We start from the raw sequence: 26,265 nt of genomic DNA on the forward strand, positions 1-26,265 counted from the left end.
AAGCTTAATCATAGGCGACAATGCAATGCTGAATGCAAAATAAATGTGAGGGGGCGGAGGATTTGTGCAGGCATCTGTGTGGGGGAGGAGGAGTAGTGCAGGCAGCTGGGACAGGGCGGGGGAGTTGTGCAGGCAGCTAGGTGAGGGCAGGGGAATTGTGCTTGGTGGGGCAGTTGTCCAGGCAGCTGGGCGAGGGAGTTGTGCTGGCAGCTGGGGCGGATGAGTTGTGCAGGAAGCTGGGAGAGGGCTGAGGAGGTCTGTAGCGAGGGGGCGGAGGAGTTGTGCAGGCAGCTGGGGGGGGTTGTGCAGTCAGCTGGGACAGGGAGGAGGAGTTGTGTAGGCAGCTGTGAGGGGGTGGAGAATTTGTGCAGGCAGCTGGGAGGGAGCAGAGGCATTGTGCATAGAGGGGGCAGGTATCTGGGACTTGGTAGGGGAGATACGCAGGTGTCTGGAAGGGGGGTGGGGGAGTTCTGCAGGTAGCTGGGAGGGGGCGAATGAGGGCGTGGAGCAGGCAGCTGGGCGGGGGAGTTGTGCAGGCAGCTGGGGCGGATGAGTTGTGCAGGCAGCTGGGAGAGGGCTGAGGAGGTGTGCAGCGAGGGGGCGGAGGAGTTGTGCAGGCAGCTGGGGGGGGGGGGCGGGTTTGTGCAGTCAGCTGGGACAGAGAGGAAGAGTTGTGCAGGCAGCTGTGAGGGGGTGGAGAAGTTGTGCAGGAAGCTGGGAGGGAGCAGATGCATTGTGCATAGAGGGGGCAGAGGAATTGGGCAGGTATCTGGGACTAGGTGGGGGAGTTACACAGGTGTCTGGAAGGGGAGCGGGGGAGTTCTGCAGGTAGCTGGGAGGGGGCGAATGGGGGGTGAAGCAGGCAGCTGGGGGGGTGGCGGGGGAGTTGTAGAATTATTACGTAGAACAAATGCTCTTATCTATTTACATTAGCCTTTATGTATAGTGTTGTGTCCAGCTCATCTGTATACCGGGGAGTAAATTGCTGGGGTCCTGTCATTATTTTTATTATCTGATGGGGTCCCAGAGGACAGAGCCGCACTAGACTATACGGATATAGCTGTGTTGCACTTCCAGAATACTTGTGCAGTTTGTATATAGCCTCCTGCTCCACTTCCCATCTGCTTCCTGTACAGTGCCCAGTCTGCCCTGGCTGAGGGGACCAGGGATCTACTCCTGGGGTCACTCCTTCCTGCTCTCTGTCTTTTTGTCTGCCCCTGACACCGGTCGCTCCTATGCGGCCACTGTTCTCCCGGCTCTTGGCAGTGAGTCGCTCTGTATTGTCCTGCCATGTCTGTTCCCAGGAAAGGAGCGCAGGTTACATGCAGCCAGCAGAGGCCACTCACAGCCTGAACCTTCCAGTTATACTGCATGGTACATCCAGCAGCATTGTTACAGGGAATCACACAGCACCCATCCTGCATGGTACATCCAGCAGCATTGTTACAGGGAATCACACCGCACCCTGGCATTACATGCCCTCTGATCACACAGCACCCATCCTGCATGGTACATCCAGCAGCATTGTTACAGGGAATCACACAGCACCCCAGCATCACATGCCCTCTGACCACACAGCACCCATCCTGCATGGTACATCCAGCAGCATTGTTACAGGGAATCACAGCACGCTGGCATTACATGCCCTCTTATCACACAGCACCCATCCTGCATGGTACATACAGGGAATCACACAGCACCCCGTCGTTATGTGCCCTCTGATCACACAGCACCCCGTCGTTATGTGCCCTCTGATCACACAGCACCCCGTCGTTATGTGCCCTCTGATCACACAGCACCCCGTCGTTATGTGCCCTCTGATCACACAGTACGCCGTCGTTATGTGCCCTCTGATCACACAGCACCCCAGCGTTCTGTGCCCTCTGATCACATCGCCCTGTCGTTACATGCCCTCTGATCACACGTCTCCCCACATCACACAGCCTCTAATGACACAGCACCCCAGCATTACGTGCCCTCTGATCACACAGCACCCCAGTGTCACATCACAAAGCCTCCTCGCGTGTCACAGCCTCTGATGACACAGCACCCTGGCGTCACACGGCCTTTGATGACACAGCACCCGGGCGTCACACGCGCTCTGATTACACAGCACCCCAGCATCACAAAGCCTCCCGGCGTCACACGGCCTCTGATTACACAGCACCCTGGCATCACACAGCACCCTGCCGTCACGTCACACTACACATCTAGAACAGGTGACATCACAGAGACTCTTGGCACCTGTCATTTGTGCGTTGCAGTGTCTATATTACAGCAGCCTTTGCGTTCTATCAGACACGAGCGTGGGATCTCTGGCGTGTTCTGTGAGAGAGGTGACAGCAATACACGCATCACGTGCCAGCCACTGGCGGCACTGCCCGAGTCACCTGGCTTATCCTCTTATAGCCAAACCTTGCCCTATATAATGAATATAAAATCATGTACTGGTATGACATGGCACCAGGTATGTAATTAACACACGCCTGCCCGCATAGCCAAGGAGACCTACAACGTTGCCCGCGCCGTTCTCATTAATCCTGCTAAGTCTGCCCATAGACGGCCTGGTGACTGATGACAAGATCACGCAGAGGCCAGAGATGGCGCAGGGAAGTGTGCGAGCAAGTTCCTCCATGTGGCAGTTCAGTCGTGTCTGTCCCCATACGGTAGGACCACCCCCCACGGCACAGAGAAAGCAATTCATTCTGACTTGTATGGACTTGTCTCCGGCGCTCTCCTGAGGGCTCGCTACTAATGGCCTGATCACTGGGGAGACCATTGTTCTCCGGCAATAACTTCTCCATCTTCCCATCCTCTTACTTTCAAGGTTGTTCGCAGTTTACTTGGTAACGTCCAGATTTGCCGTATTAGTCACTGTCTCTCGTGTGGGGGGAACCGAGATACACAGAGGGCGAGATGTGATAAACTACCAGCCAATCAGCTCCTACCTGTCATTATTCAATCACAGCCTGTAACATGGTAGCTAGAAACTGATTGGCTGGTGGTTTATCGCTCTCCAAGCTTAGTGTCTATCCTGCGGGGAGGGAGAGATGGCGATCCATACAGGGGCTAGCAAACATGGCGGGACACGCGTGTGTATGTATATGTCACATGTCAGGGTGTATCAGAACTAATGCGCCACTTAGGAGATGATGACCTGGCTTCACTGATAGTGCAGGGACTCTTCTCTATACCGAGGTGATAGCAGAGAACACCAGCTCGCATTCTGCTCCATGGCAAATATAAATACAAAGCTCAGCGTCTAAAGTTCTGTGTCGTCTCTCTCTGTGTGTGTGTGTATACAGTATGTATGTGTGTATATGTGTGTGTGTGTGTATATATAGAGGCAGCACGGATGGTGTAATGGTTAGTATTACTGCCTCACAGCGCTGAGGTCATGGGTTCTATCCCCACCATGTGTTATATATATACGGGGCAGTACGGATGGTGTAATGGTTACATTACTGCCTCACAGCACTGAGGTCATGGGTTCTATCCCCACCATATGTTATATATATACGGGGCAGTACGGACGGTGTAATGGTTACATTACTGCCTCACAGCACTGAGGTCATGGGTTCTATCCCCACCATGTGTTATATATACGGGGCAGTACGGGATGGTGTAATGGTTACATTACTGCCTCACAGCACTGAGGTCATGGGTTCCATCCCCACCATGTGTTATATATACGGGGCAGTACAGATGGTGTAATGGTTATATTACTGCCTCACAGCACTGAGGTCATGGGTTCCATCCCCACCATGTGTTATATATACGGGGCAGTACGGATGGTGTAATGGTTATATTACTGCCTCACAGCACTGAGGTCATGGGTTCTATCCCCACCATGTGTTATATATACGGGGCAGTACGGATGGTGTAATGGTTACATTACTGCCTCACAGCACTGAGGTCATGGGTTCTATCCCCACCATGTGTTATATATACGGGGCAGTACAGATGGTGTAATGGTTATATTACTGCCTCACAGCGCTGAGGTCATGGGTTCTATCCCCACCATGTATATATATATGGGGCAGTACGGATGGTGTAATGGTTATATTACTGCCTCACAGCACTGAGGTCATGGGTTCTATCCCCACCATGTGTTATATATACGGGGCAGTACGGATGGTGTAATGGTTACATTACTGCCTCACAGCGCTGAGGTCATGGGTTCTATCCTTACCATGTGTTATATATACGGGACAGTACGGATGGTGTAATGGTTATATTACTGCCTCACAGCACTGAGGTCATGGGTTCTATTCCCACCATGTATTATATATATGGGGCAGTACGGATGGTGTAATGGTTAGCATTACTGCCTCACAGCACTGAGGTCATGGGTTCTATTCCCACCATGTATTATATATACGGGGCAGTACGGATGGTGTAATGGTTAGCATTACTGCCTCACAGCACTGAGGTCATGGGTTCTATCCCCACCATGTGTTATATATACGGGGCAGTACAGATGGTGTAATGGTTATATTACTGCCTCACAGCACTGAGGTCATGGGTTCTATCCCCACCATGTGTTATATATACAGGGCAGTACGGATGGTGTAATGGTTACATTACTGCCTCACAGCACTGAGGTCATGGGTTCTATCCCCACCATGTGTTATATATACAGGGCAGTACAGATGGTGTAATGGTTATATTACTGCCTCACAGCACTGAGGTCATGGGTTCTATCCCCACCATGTGTTATATATACGGGGCAGTACGGATGGTGTAATGGTTACATTACTGCCTCACAGCACTGAGGTCATGGGTTCTATCCCCACATGTGTTATATATACGGGGCAGTACAGATGGTGTAATGGTTATATTACTGCCTCACAGCACTGAGGTCATGGGTTCTATTCCCACCATGTGTTATATATATGGGGCAGTACGGATGGTGTAATGGTTAGCATTACTGCCTCACAGCGCTGTGGTCATGAGTTCAATCCCCACCATGGCCCTAACTGTGTGGAGTTTGTATATTCTCCATGTGCTTGCGTGGGTTTCCTCCGGGTACTCCGGTTGTCCCCTTTAACCCTTTCTCTTAGCGTGCATCCTATCTGTGCCTTTGGTGTATCAGGGCGCACTACTACCAGCAAACGTCGGACACATGCATCCCAGCTGCATAGCTCTGCCCCATCAGTCGCTGGGGGGGGGGGGGATGTGGCTGATATTTCTACGACCCCCCCCCCCATACTGCAGGCACTGCGCAGGGACACAAGCTGTGGGACGATGCTGAGCTCTGCGGGAGAACTAGGCGATGAACTTAGCACTAAGACAATGACCGTTCTCCCATAGTTTGGTTGTAGTGTAATGTCATACGTGTTGTAATGAAGCCGGTTTCTGCATGACCACTGCGTATAGGTTGTGACTATTAAATACATCAGTCTAATGCACCCGGGTGCACCGAGCATGTGTCCTGTATGTATCTGTCAGTAGCCTCTATGGGGGAATTACACTACTCTGTGTGTGTGTGTTGCCTTTAAACCCCCCCCCCCCCCCTGTACATACAGAGAGTACTGCGGCAAACAAACAATTTAAATCCAGAAAATAGCTTCTGCCTCTGACAACACGCTGCTTATTTTCTGCGAGAGATAAAAAAGTTGAGTTTTCTGATATTCGTATCAAGATAAATCAGCAAACAAGATTAATGCAGTGTGGAGCGGGCTGTCAGCGGCCGGCGGAGGAAATACGCTGCCTGTACATAGACCACAGTGTAAAGTGAATAAAAGTGTCAGCTTCTCCATGCGATAATGTGATCATGGGCCTCTAACTAAGCATGACATAGGCAAGAGTGCGCTGTTCTCACAGCCACACCGCACAAAATGGATTATTGTATTCCTGGGATACCGCCGCAATAGCATGAAAACTTCATTTTCGGATTAATCTAGGATGTATCTCTGTGGCGGGAGCGACAGTTCCACCAGTGGGTCCCAATTCCCCAGAACCGCTCACTAATTCCGCTGTGTAATGGTTTTGTGTGTTGTGGTTGTTGGGTAGAGCGATGTTACTGTTTGGGGTCTGTGCACCTAACAGGCATTATCTCTGCGACAGGCTTCTATGATAGTTGACTATTAGCATACACGTTTCTGTACGTACATAGAACCTTAAGGCCGTTATCAGGGGTGATTTGTTCTCCAGTAGCGTGTAAGTGTATGGAACATGATAGATAGATAGATAGATAGATAGATAGATAGATAGATAGATATCTATATCCCAGTATCCAGGTAATAATACACATGGGTAACTGGGCCAAGGTTTGGTATTCATCTGGTCCTCCGAGGGCCGCGGCATTCTATGCTCATACATACCCACATGCCAGGAGTGATCGCCGCCAGTCAGTGTACAGCTGGGTATACACTAGACGATATTTAGAACGATTGGTTGTTTTCCAATGGATCAGAATCTGATTTACCCACAGTGTGTATACAATATTGTGTGCGCTCCCATGCGCCATTCGTCACATCTTCACATTGGTCAGCACGCAGGGTAATCTGATAGTCTATGGTTTTTAGCAAATCGTGTGTACACATTACCTACGTATACACCTGGTACATCATGAACAACCCAAAGTATGTAATGTAAGTAATGTTCTTTTGTTTGTAACTGCTGGAGGCTGGTGTAGTGTGAGATGTAGCGGAGAGAGGGGGGGAGGCTTGTGCAGTGTGAGGGGTAGCGGAGAGAGGTGGGGGGAATGCTGGAGGCAGGTGTAGTGTGAGGAATAGTGGTGAGCGGGGGAATGCTGGAGGCAGGTGTAGTGTGAGGTGTAGCGGAGAGAGGGGGAATGCTGGAGGCAGGTGTAGCGTGAGGAATAGTGGTGAGCGGGGTTATGCTGGGATGCAAGAGTAGTGTCAGGTGTAGTGGAGATGGGGGAATGTACTCACCTCTGTGTTTCTCTCGGCAGATACACTCTATAGTGGTATAATGTGCGCGGTCGCTGTACTCACCCCTGTGTTTCCCTCAGTAGATATGCTCTCTGGCGGTATGATGTGCGCGGTCGCTGTACTCACCTCTGTGTTTCCCTCGGTAGATATGCTCTCTGGTGGTATAATGTGCGCGGTCTCTGTACTCACCTCTGTGTTTCCCTCGGCAGATATGCTCTCTGGCGGTATAATGTGTGCGGTCGCTGTACTCACCTCTGTGTTTCCCTTGGCAGATATGCTCTCTGGCGGTATGATGTGCGCGGTCGCTGTACTCACCTCTGTGTTTCCCTCGGCAGATATGCTCTCTGGTGGTATAATGTGCACGGTCGCTGTACTCACCTCTGTGTTTCCCTCGGCAGATATGCGCTCTGGTGGTATAATGTGCGCGGTCGCTGTACTCACCTCTGTGTTTCCCTCGGCAGATATGCTCTCTGGTGGTATAATGTGCACGGTCGCTGTACTCACCTCTGTGTTTCCCTCGGTAGATACGCTCTCTGGTGGTATAATGTGCATGGTCGCTGTACTCACCTCTGTGTTTCCCTCGGTAGATACGCTCTCTGGTGGTATAATGTGCACGGTCGCTGTACTCACCTCTGTGTTTCCCTCGGCAGATACAGTGTATGCGCTCTGGTGGTATAATGAGTGCGGTCGCTGTACTCACCTCTGTGTTTCCCTCGGCAGATATGCTCTCTGGTGGTATAATGTGCACGGTCGCTGTACTCACCTCTGTGTTTCCCTCGGTAGATACGCTCTCTGGTGGTATAATGAGTGCGGTCTCTAATCTCACCTCTGTATTTCTCTCCGCAGATCAGCAGCCCTGGGGTGAGCGGTACCGATAGGCTCCCCCACTTCTCACAGGATCCCCATCACCATGAGTAAGTGTTGGATTTATCATGTTTCCCCTTTGTGTTACACATCGCACCCTATACAATGGCCTAGTTAGATGGCAGCGTTTGCAGTATTGTACATTGCCGGAGCTCTGACACCCGGGGTAGATGACTTGTCTGACCATCTCAGGCCAACCTACCTTAGCATTCCAACCCCCAGCTGCCCCCGAGTGCATAACTCAGTGTTAGTATAACACTTATGGTCAAGGCTGCAAGCTCATGAGTTGTCCTTCCTGAGCTTTCAGAGGATACATGCCTAATACCCCCCACCCTTCCCCGCTGGTGCCTTGTGCCCCCTGCCGCCATCCTTCCCGCCTTGTGTCCCCCACCCTTGTCCTCTGGTGCCTTGTGCCCCCTGCCGCCACCCTTGTCCTCTGGTGCCTTGTGCCACCCTTGTCCTCTGGTGCCTTGTGCCCCCTGCCGCCACCCTTGTCCTCTGGTGCCTTGTGCCCCCTGCCGCCACCCTTGTCCTCTGGTGCCTTGTGCCCCCTGCCGCCACCCTTGTCCTCTGGTGCCTTGTGCCCCCTGCCGCCACCCTTGTCCTCTGGTGCCTTGTGCCCCCTGCCGCCACCCTTGTCCTCTGGTGCCTTGTGCCCCCTGCCGCCACCCTTGTCCTCTGGTGCCTTGTGCCCCCTGCCGCCACCCTTGTCCTCTGGTGCCTTGTGCCCCCTGCCGCCACCCTTGTCCTCTGGTGCCTTGTGCCCCCTGCCGCCACCCTTGTCCTCTGGTGCCTTGTGCCCCCTGCCGCCACCCTTGTCCTCTGGTGCCTTGTGCCCCCTGCCGCCACCCTTGTCCTCTGGTGCCTTGTGCCCCCTGCCGCCACCCTTGTCCTCTGGTGCCTTGTGCCCCCTGCCGCCACCCTTGTCCTCTGGTGCCTTGTGCCCCCTGCCGCCACCCTTCTCCTCTGGTGCTATGTGCCCCCTGTCGCCACCCTTCCCCTCTGGTGCTATGTGCCCCCTGCCGCCACCCTTCCCACTCTGGTGCCTTGTGCCCCCCACCCTTCCATGCTGGTGCCATGTGCCCCCTGTCGCCACCCTTCTCCTCTGGTGCCTTGTGCCCCCTGCCGCCACCCTTCTCCTCTGGTGCCTTGTGCCCCCTGCCGCCACCCTTCTCCTCTGGTGCCTTGTGCCCCCTGCCGCCACCCTTCTCCTCTGGTGCCTTGTGCCCCCTGCCGCCACCCTTCTCCTCTGGTGCTATGTTCCCCCTGTCGCCACCCTTCTCCTCTGGTGCTATGTGCCCCCTGTCACCACCCTTCCCCTCTGGTGCCTTGTGCCCCCTGCCGTCACCCTTCCCCGCTGGTGCCTCGTGTCCTCATCACTGTCCACTTTGGATTAATTGGTTGAAATAGATTTATGCACTAATGAATTACAGGCTGATGGCGTATATATGGTGCAATGGTGTAGAGTATGACGCCGTATGCCCAAGCGATATGCGCTCTCTTACAGCCTGTAGGTGAGAGTGACGGTTATGTTTTTGTCATTTTTTAACTTTTATCCGCAAAATATATCTGTAATATAGGCCAGAAACATTTCCAGTAACATAGTTACTATTCTCCCTAAGTCATAACATCTCCAATCACACGTGTGTGTGTGTGTGTGTGTATGTATGTATGTATATGTGTGTATATATATCTCTCTGATCTGATCGCGTGTCGGGACTTGCATCTCACGTCAGGATCCGCCGTGTGTACACACCATTAGTTTGAGCAGCCTCATGTTAATGGCGTATGTACTTGGCTTAATTTCAAGTCCTCTGTTAAAGGCAATGGGAATTTTCAAACCACAGCTTTAAATAGCAGCTTTAGAGTCTCACCACTGTGTGTTTGGGATTTATACAGCTTGGGTCCGGTAGTCCTCCAGAATGCGGTTGTGCACTGTTGGTAAAGGGCCGCTGGAGGAAGATGAGGGACCTTGTGGGGCGTCCCAAATTGGTGGGTGGTGCTTGCTGTATGTATGAGGTGTTGGTTTTCAATCCAATGCTTTATGCTTTGTAGAGGATGAGATCTTGTGCCAGTCCAATAACACTTAGGGTCTGCTCAGAATGCCACCAATGCGTTTCACTGATCTGTCACTTAGGGTCTGCTCAGAATGCCTCCAACGCGTTTCACTGATCTGTCACTTAGGGTCTGCTCAGAATGCCTCCAATGCGTTTCACTGATCTGTCACTTACGGTCTGCTCATAATGCCTCCAACGCGTTTCACTGATCTGTCACTTACGGTCTGCTCAGAATGCCACCAATGCGTTTCACTGATCTGTCACTTACAGTAGGGTCTGCTCAGAATGCCTCCAATGCGTTTCACTGATCTGTCACTTACGGTCTGCTCAGAATGCCCCCAATGCGTTTCACTGATCTGTCAGCATTTTCAAGGTGATAGCAGAGTGTGGCCGTCCTGGGTTTATATACCTTCTCTAATTGGTGATTACTCACACGTGTCCCAGGCGATCCCATAATTAACATGCATTTTACAGAAAAAACACTTATAAAAAATTTTTGAATGAACAGAAGACAAACCCTTTTCAATCGCTTTCATTCTTTATTGAAAACGAGTATCAGAAACTTATAAAAAATGTGCAGATAATTCTATAATCTGTTCTATAGTTCTATGATGTATTAAAAGAATACATTCATACGAAAATGAATTGCAATTCTTGTGAACTAGTCCGGAATTCCCCTGCTACACATTTGGTTTGCGTTTCTGCCATGTCCAACGGGGTGTACGAAGGGAACACTACAAATAGCAAACTCTCGTTTTCCATTGAATGCCGACCCATGGACATTATACACTGACTGAAGTATAAAGGCAGCACTCACAGACTTCCATTGCTTAAAGTGCATTGGATTCAAATAAGGTGCACAGGAAATCTGAGTGCTGCCTTCATTCTCCAGGCAGTATACAGTGGGGCACAGTCCCCAAGGGAGTGCATTTCTAGCCCACTACTGTAGATATAGATCAATTATCTATCCTATCTATCCACACACACTTTGCCTTCCTGTCAGAGATGGGTAATTCGACATATTGATGTTGTCTGCAGTTCCCTATGTTTATACACACATATACATATGGTAATCCGGTGTGTGTGTGTGTATATATATATATATATATATATATATATATATATATATATATATATATATATATATATATATATATATATATATATATATATATATATATATATATATATATATATATATATATATATATATATATATATATATATATATATATATATATATATATATATATATATATACATATATACATATATATATATATATATATACATATATATATATATATATATATACATATATATATATATATATATATACATATATATATATATATACATATCAATTACAATACAAAATATCATACACAAATCGGATACACTAAAAATCATGACCAATGAACAAGGAATAAGCATGTATCAAAAGCGAAAAGTACAACTACTATATAGTGTAGCAACACACATATTATATTATACCTTTACTCAACCTGCCAGACATAGATTATAGAAAGGACCCCAATCCTCTCTGTTCGTTGAACCCTCCTGGAGCAAGGGTGCCCAACCTTTGAATCCAATTGGCTTCACACTGGAGCAATAGTCGTGAACGATCACCCCCTCTGCGCAGCGGAGCAATGTGATCAATAATAATGTAACGTATCGATGCTAAGCTGTGCCTGTGTTCAAGGAAATGCAGAGCGACGGGCTGATCACTGTGGCCCGTCTCCAACAGAGAGGATTGGGGTCCTTTCTATAATCCTATGTCTGGCAGGTTGAGTAAATGCTGCCCTGACATAGTCTGCATTCTCTTACTGCATGTCTGCATGTCGACATGTATGTCAACTATTATAGGGTTGTAATTCGAGATTATAGAGTTGTATGATTTCAACAGGTATAATATAATATATGTGTGTGTGTGTATATGTATGTATATATGCATACATACATACACACATGTATAATAATATATAAATATATATATATATATATACACACACACGTATAATGATAGATAGATATATATATATATATATATATATATATATATATACACACACACACGTATAATGATAGATATATATATAGATAGATAGATAGATATATATATATTATGGTAATCCATTTTACTGATGCGGTCCGCTGTTCCCCTCTGTACATTACCAGCCAATGTTATCTGTACTGTATAATGCAAGCTGCAAATCATCCCTCTAACCCATCAACAGTTTTCATATTCCGTAAGCAAATATTGTGTCAAGCTTACAATCATATAAGAGGTATCGATTGGCAAAAGTGGGTCAGTCGTGATGAATAAATCTGTTGTGGAATTTTTTTTGTTTTATCGCCATATTGTTATCTGTCCTTTGGGACTGTGAATTTTATGCAAAAGGTCAGAGCACTTTCCATCCCCTACAAATATAGCCAGTTCAGTGGTTAAATGCAGCAGCAATTAATTATGCCGTGCGTTGGAATAAGATACGGTTGACTGGGGGAATAATGTGGATGTCAAACTTGGACTTTCACAAAGCATTTGACTAGGGTTCTGCATCTGAGATTAATGACTAGCATCAATTCTCATGAACTTCCAGCTATAACAAAGAGGCTTGGTGATAACTAGCTTGTGCAGAGGAGCTGGCCTTTCCTGCAGCGCCACAGGGCTTGTACGCAGAGGCTTCCTGCACACAAAATACATTTAAAGAAATTAACCCGTTTAGCTGTGTAAGTACCAACAACAGCTCTCTAGGTCAGAACACTCCTGATAGATGTGTTCTGTACGGCAACAAATACATCAAAGCTAATCGCGCCAAACATTGTGCCATCCAAACGGTAATGAGCCCCTTCTCTGTACGGCTAATGTGATAAACACTCTGCCCGTCATCACGTGTGTGTATGCAGCAATGCCCTATCTCAGCCAGGTGACCTGTGTGCTGGCATCACCCTCCCAGCTGCCCGATTTTAGCAATTGGCACATTACATAACTTTATCTAGCCTGGGTATTATGGAATACATTGTACTTCTGCAAGACGGGTGTTGTACAGCCGTGTCATATTCTTACTGTAGCTCAGTGCCCAAAAGGCTGGAAGTGCCGGCTGGTACAGCTGTGGCAGCATGATACCTGCTGCGCTGGCCACCCCTGCACCCCATCCTTCTGCTCTGGAAGTTTGCTGACTACTGACCTACACAGCATTTGTCACGTCACAGCCTGGCCCTGGTGCCCGTATTCCCCGTACGCCTTTATGCCCCAGCCGGTCCTGCCACGCCACCAATGTCTGCTGCTCTCTGCAGGATTCCGGATGATTTCTCTTTATGTAGACCACAGTATTCGGCATTTTATGTGGCATTCCCTGTCTTACATGTGCCTCCAAGTATTAAACAGTCGTAATCTGTTCTGTTCCGAGACCGACTGTTTTTACTTTATTACAAATCCAATACGTTACTGATCGAGTCTGTTCTCTTACATGATTGCAAATCCAATATATACTGCTAACCAGGGACGGCGGCCTCAATCTCTCCCTCCTTCCGCGCTCATTTAATATGTGTGGTTTTTGTTCATCTTGAATAATAGGGAAAAATAGAACTTAACGGACAAAAATCCCCCAATTATAGGTCGTGTTCATTCCCTGTAAGATAAACATGTAACGTTGCATTTATCATTGTGAGTGGGAGCTGCCGTGTTCCCGATGTCGCAGGTAGAACAGGGGAAGAAGTGGCACCAGATGAAGTGGCGTAGTACGTTTACTCTGTGATGTTGTTTGCTGTGACTTATACCTGTTTTTGTTGTTTATTTTCAGCCATTGGTTTAGTCCCGGGGCCAGGAAAGATCACAGCCAGGTAAGTGGAACGTGGCGCTCCCCGTGTCACAGACATACAGAGTAGCAGCGTATAGTGCGTCTGAGATGACGGCGGCCCTGGGGGGCCGAGGGGTGAATGTGTTACAGCCATTACACCAATGTGATAAGTCAGCATTCTGGACCATAAGGGCCAGCTGCTGTGGTTGGAGAACGTCTCCTGCCAGCTGCATCTTTCCTCTGCGATTACATGTCACGCTCCTAAACCTCAGCTTTGGCTGTCCACAGTCATTATTGTGTCCTGAACAATTACACCTTCTCCTCTGATCCTGCACAGAGGCGTCTTCCCAACTGGTGACCCCCGCGCCCTTGTCCTCTCGCCCATCCCGTATGTAGCTAAGTTCCTCCAGAGTTTGCCTGTTGGATACATGTACGATGGGCAGAATCTAACTTTAAAAATGAGACGTCTCAGCTAAAATAGATCAATTAGACCAAAGCAGTGGTTCCCAAACTGTGTGTCGTGGCTCCCTGGGGTGCCTTGGGGCACATGCAGGGGTACCCTGGGTTAGTGGTCCAGGACCAACTCAAATTATTTATGGTTAATTATTTATGGACAAAACCAGTGCTGGTGGCTGCCAATAATAAAATGTGCACAAACAGAAGCAAGTCCGCCCTTTACCACATAACGGAACCGGAGAATCACATATAAACACAATCTAATTCTTTTATTTTTTTTGGACCTAGGGATGCCGTGAAATTCTGATACTCTACGGTTCCGTGATTTAAAAAAGATTGGGAACCCCTGGACCAAAGTGAAAGCACCATGTGTCCATAAGGCAAAATGCAGCGGATGCTTCTATCAGGGATGTGCACTGACCGCGGTCACGTTACACCAGAGACGGCGAGTGTTGTCGCTGCGGCTAACGCACCTGATGACGCTACAGCCAGACACACAGTAATTGCACATATGGCGGTATAATAGCCGGCTAGTCGCTGTTGTGGCGGCTTATTACACGTACAGGATACGTCTGTGCGCAGGACGGCGTACAGAACGCTCTGCTATGTACTAGATAGCAGGGGCCAGTCGCAGCTGTACAGTTTGTCATCTCTGTAAGGATAATCTTGACGCTTATACATTGTGGTCGATACGATGAGCCGCAATGAATTCCCAGAGTTCCGAATCATTGCGGCAGCGGACGCGCTCTACGGTGGCTGGAATTGTCAGTAAAGTGCGATCTGCACCAAAGGTTAGCGAGCAATCTCACACTGAAAGAAGCTTGCAGAGGGGGTGGGATCAGCTGCCGATGTCAGCGGCTAAACGCAACCTTAGCATATAATAAGCTGGACCCCATTGTATCTCACGCTGAGCTGTGATAGTCAGTGTCCAGCAGCCAGTTGCTGAGTGTTCCACAGCTGTGTGTCCTTCACATTCATGACCAGTGGAGAGCACTAGATTCTCATAAATCAATGTATTATTATTGTTTGGATATTTAAACATGACATTTTATAGTGTTTTATATTCTGTGTGTGGAGGAGCAATCCGTCATCGCATCTGAGATAAAGGTGTCCAGCGTCATATCTGATGGGTCCGTTGTATAATATGTGCGGGGCAGAGGGAAGCGTTCGCCGTCTGTCGCCTATCACCTTCCATCTTCCCTTGCCATCTCTTCCGACGTTAACCCTCTCTGCAGACTATTGCTAATTACGGTATTACTAATGTATTCTTACTGACACGTTATATCTAGCGCTAATGCTGACATTATCGGTAACTATTACTGAACGTTGCATGGCGCATTGTACTTATATCATGTAAATACTCGTTCTCGCTCGCACCTCATGCCTCTGTGATGTCACCGAGTACGAGACACTGGATAGGCTGCCCCCTGTGTACAGGCGATGAGCCCATTACACTGGGTGACATTGTCCATGTTTCTGCAGGTACAGCGAGGGTGACCCTCCTGTAAGGGGGGAGGGGGGGTGTATGTAATGTATGTATGATACTGGTCCCTGACGTCCGTATAACCGCCTGGTGCTCAGCACTCACTCAGAGAAGCCCGTTCTCTCCAGCGTGCCAATGTGCCAGGCGAGATCACCCAGGTTATTGCCTGCCACCTACATCATTTACAGACCTTACACTTGGGCATATGATGGCAGCAGTGGGCTCAGCATCAGATGCCACATGGCGTATAGCTAATTACACAACGTTCTGATAATATCCTGATAAATAAAGCAAAGCTCATTAATACGTGAGTATATTTGTACAGTAGATCAGAGGGATGTACAGCTACTGTGTAATCCCCATAGGACGCCTGTTATGCCAGACACAATGTATCCTGACCTCAGCATTGAATACATATATACAGCATGCTAGGAACCAGCACCAGCGTCATAGGCCGATGCCCATGCTATAATGATTCGCCATCACTGCCACCGGCCTTACCGGACCCAGACCTAATGTGTATTTCCCGAGCGACATAAAAATGCTTTGTCCCAAAGTGGAGCGAGGTGTCACCTTGTTTAGTTAGGTGGAACATATATCGCCCACCAAATCTGTCCTGGCAACCGAGGCTCATGGGACAGATTGTATGTGTGAGTGGCACCAGAGATTTCACGACTGTCGGGATAATGTCCCGGAGGCCTATACATCGATAACAAATGTAGAAAAAATGGAGAAATTGATCACTGATTCGGCATCGGACTGACAGCAGAGATTGCAGCATCGACGCAGAATTTGTTACATAAGATGTTAATGTGACAAATGTTGGCGCTAAAATGGTTCCAGGCTTCTCTAACGAACAGGAAGAACAAATGAATGACATTGCGAACTAGATCCTGGGGTACTGGGGAATGTCTCCAGAGGTCTTATGTTCACTTGGGAAATCGATGCCACCCTGAGTCTCTGCACTACGCCAGCCTACAGGGGTTCCTACCCTATACTAGCCACCTGTCCAGTGGTGTGTGGCACTTCAGTATTCACATACATATATCCTCCATGCGATACATAACGTGAGCTCCGTGTGACTCTATGCTGATAAAGCCGGAGCCACCCACAGAATAAAGGGAAGCTGCTTATTTTAATCAGTAGACGCTGCTTGTGTGTCTTACTAATCCTGTTTAGATGCTATTTAACAGACAAGGTCTCAAAAAAGACGCCTATCGCATCACGCCATGGAAACGCCGTGAAACGTTAGATGTACCTGGACAGATCTGTCTGTATGTATGTATGTATGTATGTATGTATGTATGTCTGTGTATATAATATATATATATATATATTTTTTTTTTTTACACCGTTTGATGGGGGCACTATTTTGATCAAATCTAATATGATCTTTCAATTTAATATAAGATTTTAACCAATTACTGTCTACTTACTCAGTTGTCTGTAACAAAAGCCCATACAATTAATACAAATATTTTTTATAGACACCCTAAAACAATTTAAACATAAAAATGATGACCACAATAGTAATAGTACTATACTTCTACAGAGTATACAACCATATAGTTTGGCAATTCGTCAAAAAATTATTACTTTTGAAATTCATTTTTTTTGGAACATGATTTTTCCAGTTGTTCGCTCTGAAGTAATTCCGGTACTTGTGTACTAGCACGGCGCCCATCACATCGCAGACCATAAGGCATGCAATGCGATGGCACCCGATGTTATACAATTTTAAATTGTATACCATCAAATTGTATGGCATTGTATGCCATTCTATCGCATATACAATGGTATGCGATTTAACATTGTATAAGCACCCTAAAGGGTTTTCCCATGTTAAAAGTGGCCCCTATAAGTTAAACGTGTTGGGTGCTTACTATGTTAAAAGCACCCCCACTATGAGCGCCAACCCGAAGCGTGGCGAGCAGCGGCGGAACGCGTCCTACGACCTTTTCATACCCCCACTATCCACGTCTGCGTGGAGTTGATTTTATATAGTGTGGCAAGCCACCGAGCCCGAAGCGTGGCGAGCGGACGCGGATTACATGTAAAGTAATACGTGTCACCTCGCGGGATCGCTGCGCTCGCCACGCTTCGGGTTCACGTTCATAGTGGGGGTGCATTTTACATTATAAGCCCCCATTAGGGGGCTTATACAATTTTAGAAACATAGAATTTGACGGCAGATCAGAACCACTTGGCCCATCTAGTCTGCCCCTTTTTTTAAACATGTTACCTCAAACCATATTTGATCCTTATTTTTTTGTAAGGATATCAATATGCTTATCCCAAGCATGTTTAAATTGTACTACTTTATTTGTGTCTACCACCTCTGATGGTGGGCTATTCCACTTATCTACTACTCTTTCTGTGAAAAAATTCTTTCTCACATATACCCTGAATCTTCCTCCCTCTAGTGTCAGTGCCTGTCCTCGTGTTCTGTTGCTCCTCTTCCTGTGAAGAATGTCTCCCACCTGTACCTTGTTAAACCCTTCATATATGTGAAAGTTTCTATCATGTCCCCCCTTTCCCTTCTCTGCTCTAAAGTATACATATTAAGATCTTTTAGTCTTTCCTGGTACGTTTTGTGATGTAGGCCATGCACCATTTTAGTTGCCCTTCTTTGTACAGTATCTAATGTATTTATATCCTTCTGGAGATATGGCCTACAGAACTGAACACAATACTCTAGGTGAGGTCGTACCAATGACCTATACAGTGGCATTATTACTTCTTTCTGTCTACTGCTGATACCTCTCCCTATGCAACCAAGCATCTGACTTGCCTTCTTCATTGCTTTGTTACATTGCCTACCTGCTTTTAAGTCCCCTGAAATAGTGACACCTAGATCCCTCTCTTCCTCAGTAGTTTCCATTATAGTGCCATTTATACTATATTGAGTCTTTGGATTTCTGAGACCCAAGTGCATGATTTTGCATTTTTTGGCATTAAACTGTAGTTGCCATTTCTCTAATCTACCTAGATCCTCAATCATTTGTTTTACCCCTCCTGGTGTGTCTACCCTGTTGCATACCTTTGTGTCATCTGCAAAAAGGCCTTACTGCAGAAAGCACGACCTTTATAGGCCTTACTGCAGAAAGCACGACCTTTATAGGCCTTACTGCAGAAAGCACGACCTTTATAGGCCTTACTGCAGAAAGCACGACCTTTATAGGCCTTACTGCAGAAAGCACGACCTTTATAGGCCTTACTGCAGAAAGCACGACCTTTATAGGCCTTACTGCAGAAAGCACACCCTTTACAGGTCTTATTGCAGAAAGCACAACCTTTACAGGCCTTACTGCAGAAAGCACAACCTTTATAGGTCTTATTGCAGAAAGCACAACCTTTATAGGCCCTACTGCAGAAAGCACGACCTTTTATAGGCCCTACTGCAGAAAGCACAACCTTTATAGGCCCTACTGCAGAAAGCACAACCTTTATAGGACTTACTGCAGAAAGCACAACCTTTATAGGCCTTACTGCAGAAAGCACAACCTTTATAGGCCCTACTGCAGAAAGCACAACCTTTATAGGCCTTACTGCAGAAAGCACAACCTTTATAGGCCCTACTACAGAAAGCACAACCTTTATAGGCCTTACTGCAGAAAGCACAACCTTTATAGGCCCTACTACAGAAAGCACAACCTTTATAGGCCCTACTGCAGAAAGCACAACCTTTATAGGCCTTACTGCAGAAAGCACAACCTTTATAGGTCTTACTGCAGAAAGCACAACCTTTACAGGTCTTACTGCAGAAAGCACAACCTTTATAGGTCTTACTGCAGAAAGCACAACCTTTATAGGCCCTACTGCAGAAAGCACAACCTTTATAGGCCTTACTGCAGAAAGCACAACCTTTACAGGTCTTACTGCAGAAAGCACAACCTTTACAGGCCTTATTGCAGAAAGCACAACCTTTATAGGCCTTATTGCAGAAAGCACGACCATTATAGGCCTTACTGCAGAAAGCACAACCTTTACAGGTCTTACTGCAGAAAGCACAACCTTTACAGGCCTTATTGCAGAAAGCACAACCTTTATAGGCCTTATTGCAGAAAGCACGACCTTTATAGGCCTTATTGCAGAAAGCACGACCATTATAGGCCTTACTGCAGAAAGCACAACCTTTACAGGTCTTACTGCAGAAAGCACAACCTTTACAGGCCTTATTGCAGAAAGCACAACCTTTATAGGCCCTACTGCAGAAAGCACAACCTTTACAGGCCTTACTGCAGAAAGCACAACCTTTACAGGTCTTACTGCAGAAAGCACAACCTTTACAGGCCTTACTGCAGAAAGCACAACCTTTATAGGCCTTACTGCAGAAAGCACGACCTTTATAGGCCTTACTGCAGAAAGCACAACCTTTATAGGCCTTACTGCAGAAAGCACAACCTTTATAGGCCTTACTGCAGAAAGCACAACCTTTACAGGCCTTATTGCAGAAAGCACAACCTTTACAGGTCTTACTGCAGAAAGCACAACCTTTACAGGTCTTATTGCAGAAAGCACAACCTTTATAGGCCTTACTGCAGAAAGCACAACCTTTATAGGCCTTACTGCAGAAAGCACGACCTTTATAGGCCTTACTGCAGAAAGCACAACCTTTACAGGTCTTACTGCAGAAAGCACAACCTTTACAGGCCTTATTGCATCAGCAAGCAAACACTGATTTCTTGACGTTGGTGTGTTGGAAAAATTAGCAATTGTAAAAATCTGAATATCTTTGAGAGGTCACATTGCGATGGCCAAAGGACAGGGTCAGAGCATCTCCACAAGGCTGGTCTTATGATGTATTCCCGATATAAAGTAGTACCTACCAAAAGTAGTCCAACGAAGGATAACCAATGAACTAGCGACATGGCCATGAGCACCTGTGTCTCACTGATGTGTGGGGGGTAAAGGCTTATCTATCTGGTACCCCACAGGATGAGCTACTCTATCACAGAATGCAGGGAAGGTTCTGCTGGCTATGGTGGACAGCTGTCAGAGTGGGATGCGGTTATTTGGTCTACAGCATGACGGTCGACATGGGTCTAGGTCGACATGGGAAAAGGTCGAAAGGTCATTAGTTCGATAGGTCATTAGTTCAACATTATTTAGGTCGATAGTCAAAAGGTCAACTGATTTTTAAGCCGACGTGCAGACAGGCGGTATTTTATGCCCTACCATCCACTAGGGCGTGGTGGGAGAATATAATAGTGTGCCGAGTGTAGTGAGGCACCGTGCCCGAAGCATTGCACTTTAAACTGTATGCATGTCAACTGTGTTGACATTCGGGTCAAAAAACAGTGAAAAAACCCATGTCGACCCGTCAGAGTATGGGACTACATGGACGGTTCTTCCGGCTATGGTAGACAGCTGGCAGAGTATGGTGCTACATGGACGGTTCTGCTGGCTATGGTGCACAGCTGGCAGAGTATGAGGCTACAGGAATGGTTCTGCTGGCTATGGTGCACAGCTGGCAGAGTATGGGGCTACAGGGACGGTACTTCCGGCTATGGTAGACAGCTGGCAGAGTATGGGGCTACATGGACGGTTCTGCTGGCTATGGTGCACAGCTGGCAGAGTATGGGGCTACAGGGATGGTTCTGCTGGCTATGGTGCACAGCTGGCAGAGTATGGGACTACAGGGATGGTTCTGCTGGCTATGGTGCACAGCAGGAAGAGTATGTGGCTACATGGACGGTTCTGCTGGCTATGGTGCACAGCAGGAAGAGTAGGGGGCTACAGGGACGGTTCTGCTGGCTATGGTAGACAGCTGGCAGAGTATGGGACTACAGGGACTGTTCTGCTGGCTATGGTAGACAGCTGGCAGAGTATGGGGCTACAGGGACGGTTTTGCTGGCTATGGTAGACAGCTGGCAGGGTATGGGGCTACAGGGACGGTTCTGCTGGCTATGATAGACAGCTGGCAGATTATGGGGCTACAGGAATGGTTCTGCTGGCTATGGTAGACAGCTGGCAGAGTATGGGGCTACAGGGATGGTTCTGCTGGCTATGGTAGACAGCTGGCAGAGTATGGGGCTACAGGGACGGTTCTGCTGCCTATGGTGGACATCTGGCAGAGTATGGGGCTACAGGGATGGTTCTGCTGGCTATGGTAGACAGCTGGCGGAGTATGGGGCTACAGGGACGGTTCTGCTGGCTATAGTGCACAGCTGGCAGAGTATGGGACTACTGGGATGGTTCTGCTGGCTATGGTGCACAGCTGGCAGAGTATGGGGCTACAGGGACTGTTCTGCTGGCTATAGTGCACAGCTGTCAGGGTATGGGACTACAGGGATGGTTCTGCTGGCTATGGTAGACAGCTGGCAGAGTATGGGGCTACAGGGATGGTTCTGCTGGCTATGGTGCACAGCTGGCAGAGTATGGGGCTACAGGGACTGTTCTGCTGGCTATGGTAGACAGCTGGCAGAGTATGGTGCTACAGGGACGGTTCTGGTGGCTGTGGTAGACAGCTGGCAGGGTATGGGGCTACAGGGACTGTTCTGCTGGCTATGGTAGACAGCTGGCAGAGTATGGGGCTACAGGGACTGTTCTGCTGGCTATAGTAGACAGCTGGCAGAGTATGGGGCTACAGGGATGGTTCTGCTGGCTATGGTGGACAGCTGGCAGAGTATGGGGCTACATGGATGGTTCTCCTGGCTATGGTAGACAGCTGGCAGAGTATGGGGCTACAGGGATGGTTCTGTGGGCTATGGTGGACAGCTGGCAGAGTATGGGGCTACAGGGATGGTTCTGCTGGCTATGGTAGACAGCTGGCAGAGTATGGGGCTACAGGGATGGTTCTGCTGGCTATGGTAGACAGCTGGCAGAGTATGGGGCTACAGGAATGGTTCTGCTGGCTATGGTGCACAGCTGGCAGAGTATGGGGCTACAGGGACGGTTCTGCTGGCTATGGTAGACAGCTGGCAGAGTATGGGGCTACAGGGACTGTTCTGCTGGCTATGGTAGACAGCTGGCAAGAGTATGGGGCTACAGGGACTGTTCTGCTGGCTATGGTGCACAGCTGGCAGATTATGGGGCTACAGGGATGGTTCTCCTGGCTATGGTAGACAGCTGGCAGAGTATGGGGCTACAGGGACGGTTCTGCTGGCTATGGTAGACAGCTGGCAGAGTATGGGGCTACAGGGACGGTACTTCCGGCTATGGTAGACAGCTGGCAGGGTATGGGACTACAGGGACAGTTCTGCTGCCTATGGTGCACAGCTGGCAGAGTATGGGGCTACATGGACGGTTCTGCTGGCTATGGTAGACAGCTGGCAGAGTATGGGGCTACAGGGATGGTTCTGTTGGCTATGGTGGACAGCTGGCAGAGTATGGGGCTACAGGGATGGTTCTGCTGGCTATGGTAGACAGCTGGCAGAGTATGTGGCTACATGGACGGTTCTGCTGGCTATGGTAGACAGCTGGCAGAGTATGGGGCTACAGGGATGGTTCTGTTGGCTATGGTGGACAGCTGGCAGAGTATGGGGCTACAGGGATGGTTCTGCTGGCTATGGTGGACAGCTGGCAGAGTATGGGGCTACAGGGACTGTTCTGCTGGCTATAGTAGACAGCTGGCAGAGTATGGGGCTACAGGGATGGTTCTGCTGGCTATGGTGGACAGCTGGCAGAGTATGGGGCTACATGGATGGTTCTCCTGGCTATGGTAGACAGCTGGCAGAGTATGGGGCTACAGGGATGGTTCTGTGGGCTATGGTGGACAGCTGGCAGAGTATGGGGCTACAGGGATGGTTCTGCTGGCTATGGTAGACAGCTGGCAGAGTATGGGGCTACAGGGATGGTTCTGCTGGCTATGGTAGACAGCTGGCAGAGTATGGGGCTACAGGAATGGTTCTGCTGGCTATGGTGCACAGCTGGCAGAGTATGGGGCTACAGGGACGGTTCTGCTGGCTATGGTAGACAGCTGGCAGAGTATGGGGCTACAGGGACTGTTCTGCTGGCTATGGTAGACAGCTGGCAAGAGTATGGGGCTACAGGGACTGTTCTGCTGGCTATGGTGCACAGCTGGCAGATTATGGGGCTACAGGGATGGTTCTCCTGGCTATGGTAGACAGCTGGCAGAGTATGGGGCTACAGGGACGGTTCTGCTGGCTATGGTAGACAGCTGGCAGAGTATGGGGCTACAGGGACGGTACTTCCGGCTATGGTAGACAGCTGGCAGGGTATGGGACTACAGGGACAGTTCTGCTGCCTATGGTGCACAGCTGGCAGAGTATGGGGCTACATGGACGGTTCTGCTGGCTATGGTAGACAGCTGGCAGAGTATGGGGCTACAGGGATGGTTCTGTTGGCTATGGTGGACAGCTGGCAGAGTATGGGGCTACAGGGATGGTTCTGCTGGCTATGGTAGACAGCTGGCAGAGTATGGGGCTACATGGACGGTTCTGCTGGCTATGGTAGACAGCTGGCAGAGTATGGGGCTACAGGGATGGTTCTGTTGGCTATGGTGGACAGCTGGCAGAGTATGGGGCTACAGGGATGGTTCTGCTGGCTATGGTGGACAGCTGGCAGAGTATGGGGCTACAGGGATGGTTCTGCTGGCTATGGTAGACAGCTGGCAGAGTATGGGGCTACAGGAATGGTTCTGCTGGCTATGGTGCACAGCTGGCAGAGTATGGGGCTACAGGGACGGTTCTGCTGGCTATGGTAGACAGCTGGCAGAGTATGGGGCTACAGGGACTGTTCTGCTGGCTATGGTAGACAGCTGGCAGAGTATGGGGCTACAGGGACTGTTCTGCTGGCTATGGTGCACAGCTGGCAGATTATGGGGCTACAGGGATGGTTCTCCTGGCTATGGTAGACAGCTGGCAGAGTATGGGGCTACATGGACGGTTCTGCTGGCTATGGTGCACAGCTGGCAGAGTATGGGGCTACAGGGACTGTTCTGCTGGCTATGGTAGACAGCTGGCAGAGTATGGGGCTACAGGGACTGTTCTGCTGGCTATGGTGCACAGCTGGCAGAGTATGGGGCTACAGGGACGGTTCTGCTGGCTATGGTAGACAGCTGGCAGAGTATGGGGCTACATGGACGGTTCTGCTGGCTATGGTGCACAGCTGGCAGAGTATGGGGCTACAGGGACAGTACTTCCGGCTATGGTAGACAGCTGGCAGAGTATGGGGCTACAGGGATGGTTCTGCTGGCTATGGTGGACAGCTGGCAGAGTATGGGGCTACATGGACGGTTCTGCTGGCTATGGTAGACAGCTGGCAGAGTATGGGGCTACAGGGATGGTTCTGCTGGCTATGGTGGACAGCTGGCAGAGTATGGGGCTACAGGGATGGTTCTGCTGGCTATGGTAGACAGCTGGCAGAGTATGGGGCTACAGGGATGGTTCTGCTGGCTATGGTAGACAGCTGGCATAGTATGGGGCTACAGGAATGGTTCTGCTGGCTATGGTGCACAGCTGGCAGAGTATGGGGCTACATGGACGGTTCTGCTGGCTATGGTAGACAGCTGGCAGAGTATGGGGCTACAGGGACTGTTCTGCTGGCTATGGTAGACAGCTGGCAGAGTATGGGGCTACAGGGACGGTTCTGCTGGCTATGGTAGACAGCTGGCAGAGTATGGGACTACAGGGACGGTTCTGCTGCCTATGGTAGACAGCTGGCAGAGTATGGGGCTACAGGGACGGTACTTCCGGCTATGGTAGACAGCTGGCAGAGTATGGGGCTACAGGGATGGTTCTGCTGGCTATGGTAGACAGCTGGCAGAGTATGGGGCTACAGGGACGGTTCTGCTGGCTATGGTAGACAGCTGGCAGAGTATGGGGCTACAGGGACGGTACTTCCGGCTATGGTAGACAGCTGGCAGAGTATGGGGCTACAGGGATGGTTCTGCTGGCTATGGTAGACAGCTGTCAGGGTATGGGGCTACATGGACTGTTCTGCTGGCTGTGGTAGACAGCTGGCAGAGTATGGGGCTACAGGGATGGTTCGAATCTGATTTGGGCTCATAGTGTCTTAGGGTCACCTTTCTCAATGTGTTTACTAAACCGCTCCACGTCTGACCATTACTGGCATCTGACAGTGCCTTCACGATGGCGGCTTCCAAACTTCTAAGCCTTGAAGGACGTTCTTCTGTGTGCCTTTGTCTTGTCTTTGTTCAGAAAGTTTAGACCTATGATGATACGATCTTGTGAATGTTGTCAGTCTTGTGATATTTACGTAAAATAATATCTGATTGTCTGTTACCTGTGAACATCGCCCTGTAACTTGAGCCCGAAACACATTCATTTGTGCATCCATTATCGGGGAAAAGGCGCCTTCTATGAATGCCCTTGGGTTTGACTGTCGGTAACTTTGGGAAGATTGACGGTGACACAAGTCCTCTCCTCAGGAGATGGACACTTGTACGATGCGCCATCTCCGACCATCGCAGATTCATAACTGTCTGGGGTTTATCGCATCATTCTATCTACTCCTCTGTATGGAGACAATCTACCTAGTTCTGTGTGGTTGTGTGACAACACGTCAGTCTGCCGCAAGCTGAGTAATGACGGATAGATATAGTAGTAATGGGTCAATGCAGAGCCTGAACAGGGTTCTGTTACCTTCTGTTATCCAGGATCCGATGATATTAATGTAGGGATAGAACTATTGTCCACATCTAATCTAATGTAGGGATATAACTATTGTCCACGTCTAATCTAATGTAGGGATAGAACTATTGTCCACGTCTAATTTAATGT

General features: G+C 48.9%; 1 protein-coding gene across 1 annotated transcript in view; it reads left to right on the plus strand.

Annotated features, from left to right (window-relative positions):
* The window catches only part of GPATCH2 (G-patch domain containing 2), a 169,145-nt gene that overhangs the window by 69,661 nt on the left and 73,219 nt on the right, over positions 1-26,265 (plus strand). Inside the window, exons 6-7 of the mRNA XM_083175147.1 lie at positions 7,746-7,813; positions 13,624-13,663. Of these exons, the coding sequence (XP_083031273.1) occupies positions 7,746-7,813; positions 13,624-13,663 (108 nt within the window). The remainder of the gene's footprint in view (positions 1-7,745; positions 7,814-13,623; positions 13,664-26,265) is intronic.

This window comes from Crinia signifera, chromosome 3 (genome assembly GCF_055691185.1).
Source record: "Crinia signifera chromosome 3, ASM5569118v1, whole genome shotgun sequence".
NCBI classification, from domain to species: domain Eukaryota; kingdom Metazoa; phylum Chordata; class Amphibia; order Anura; family Myobatrachidae; genus Crinia; species Crinia signifera.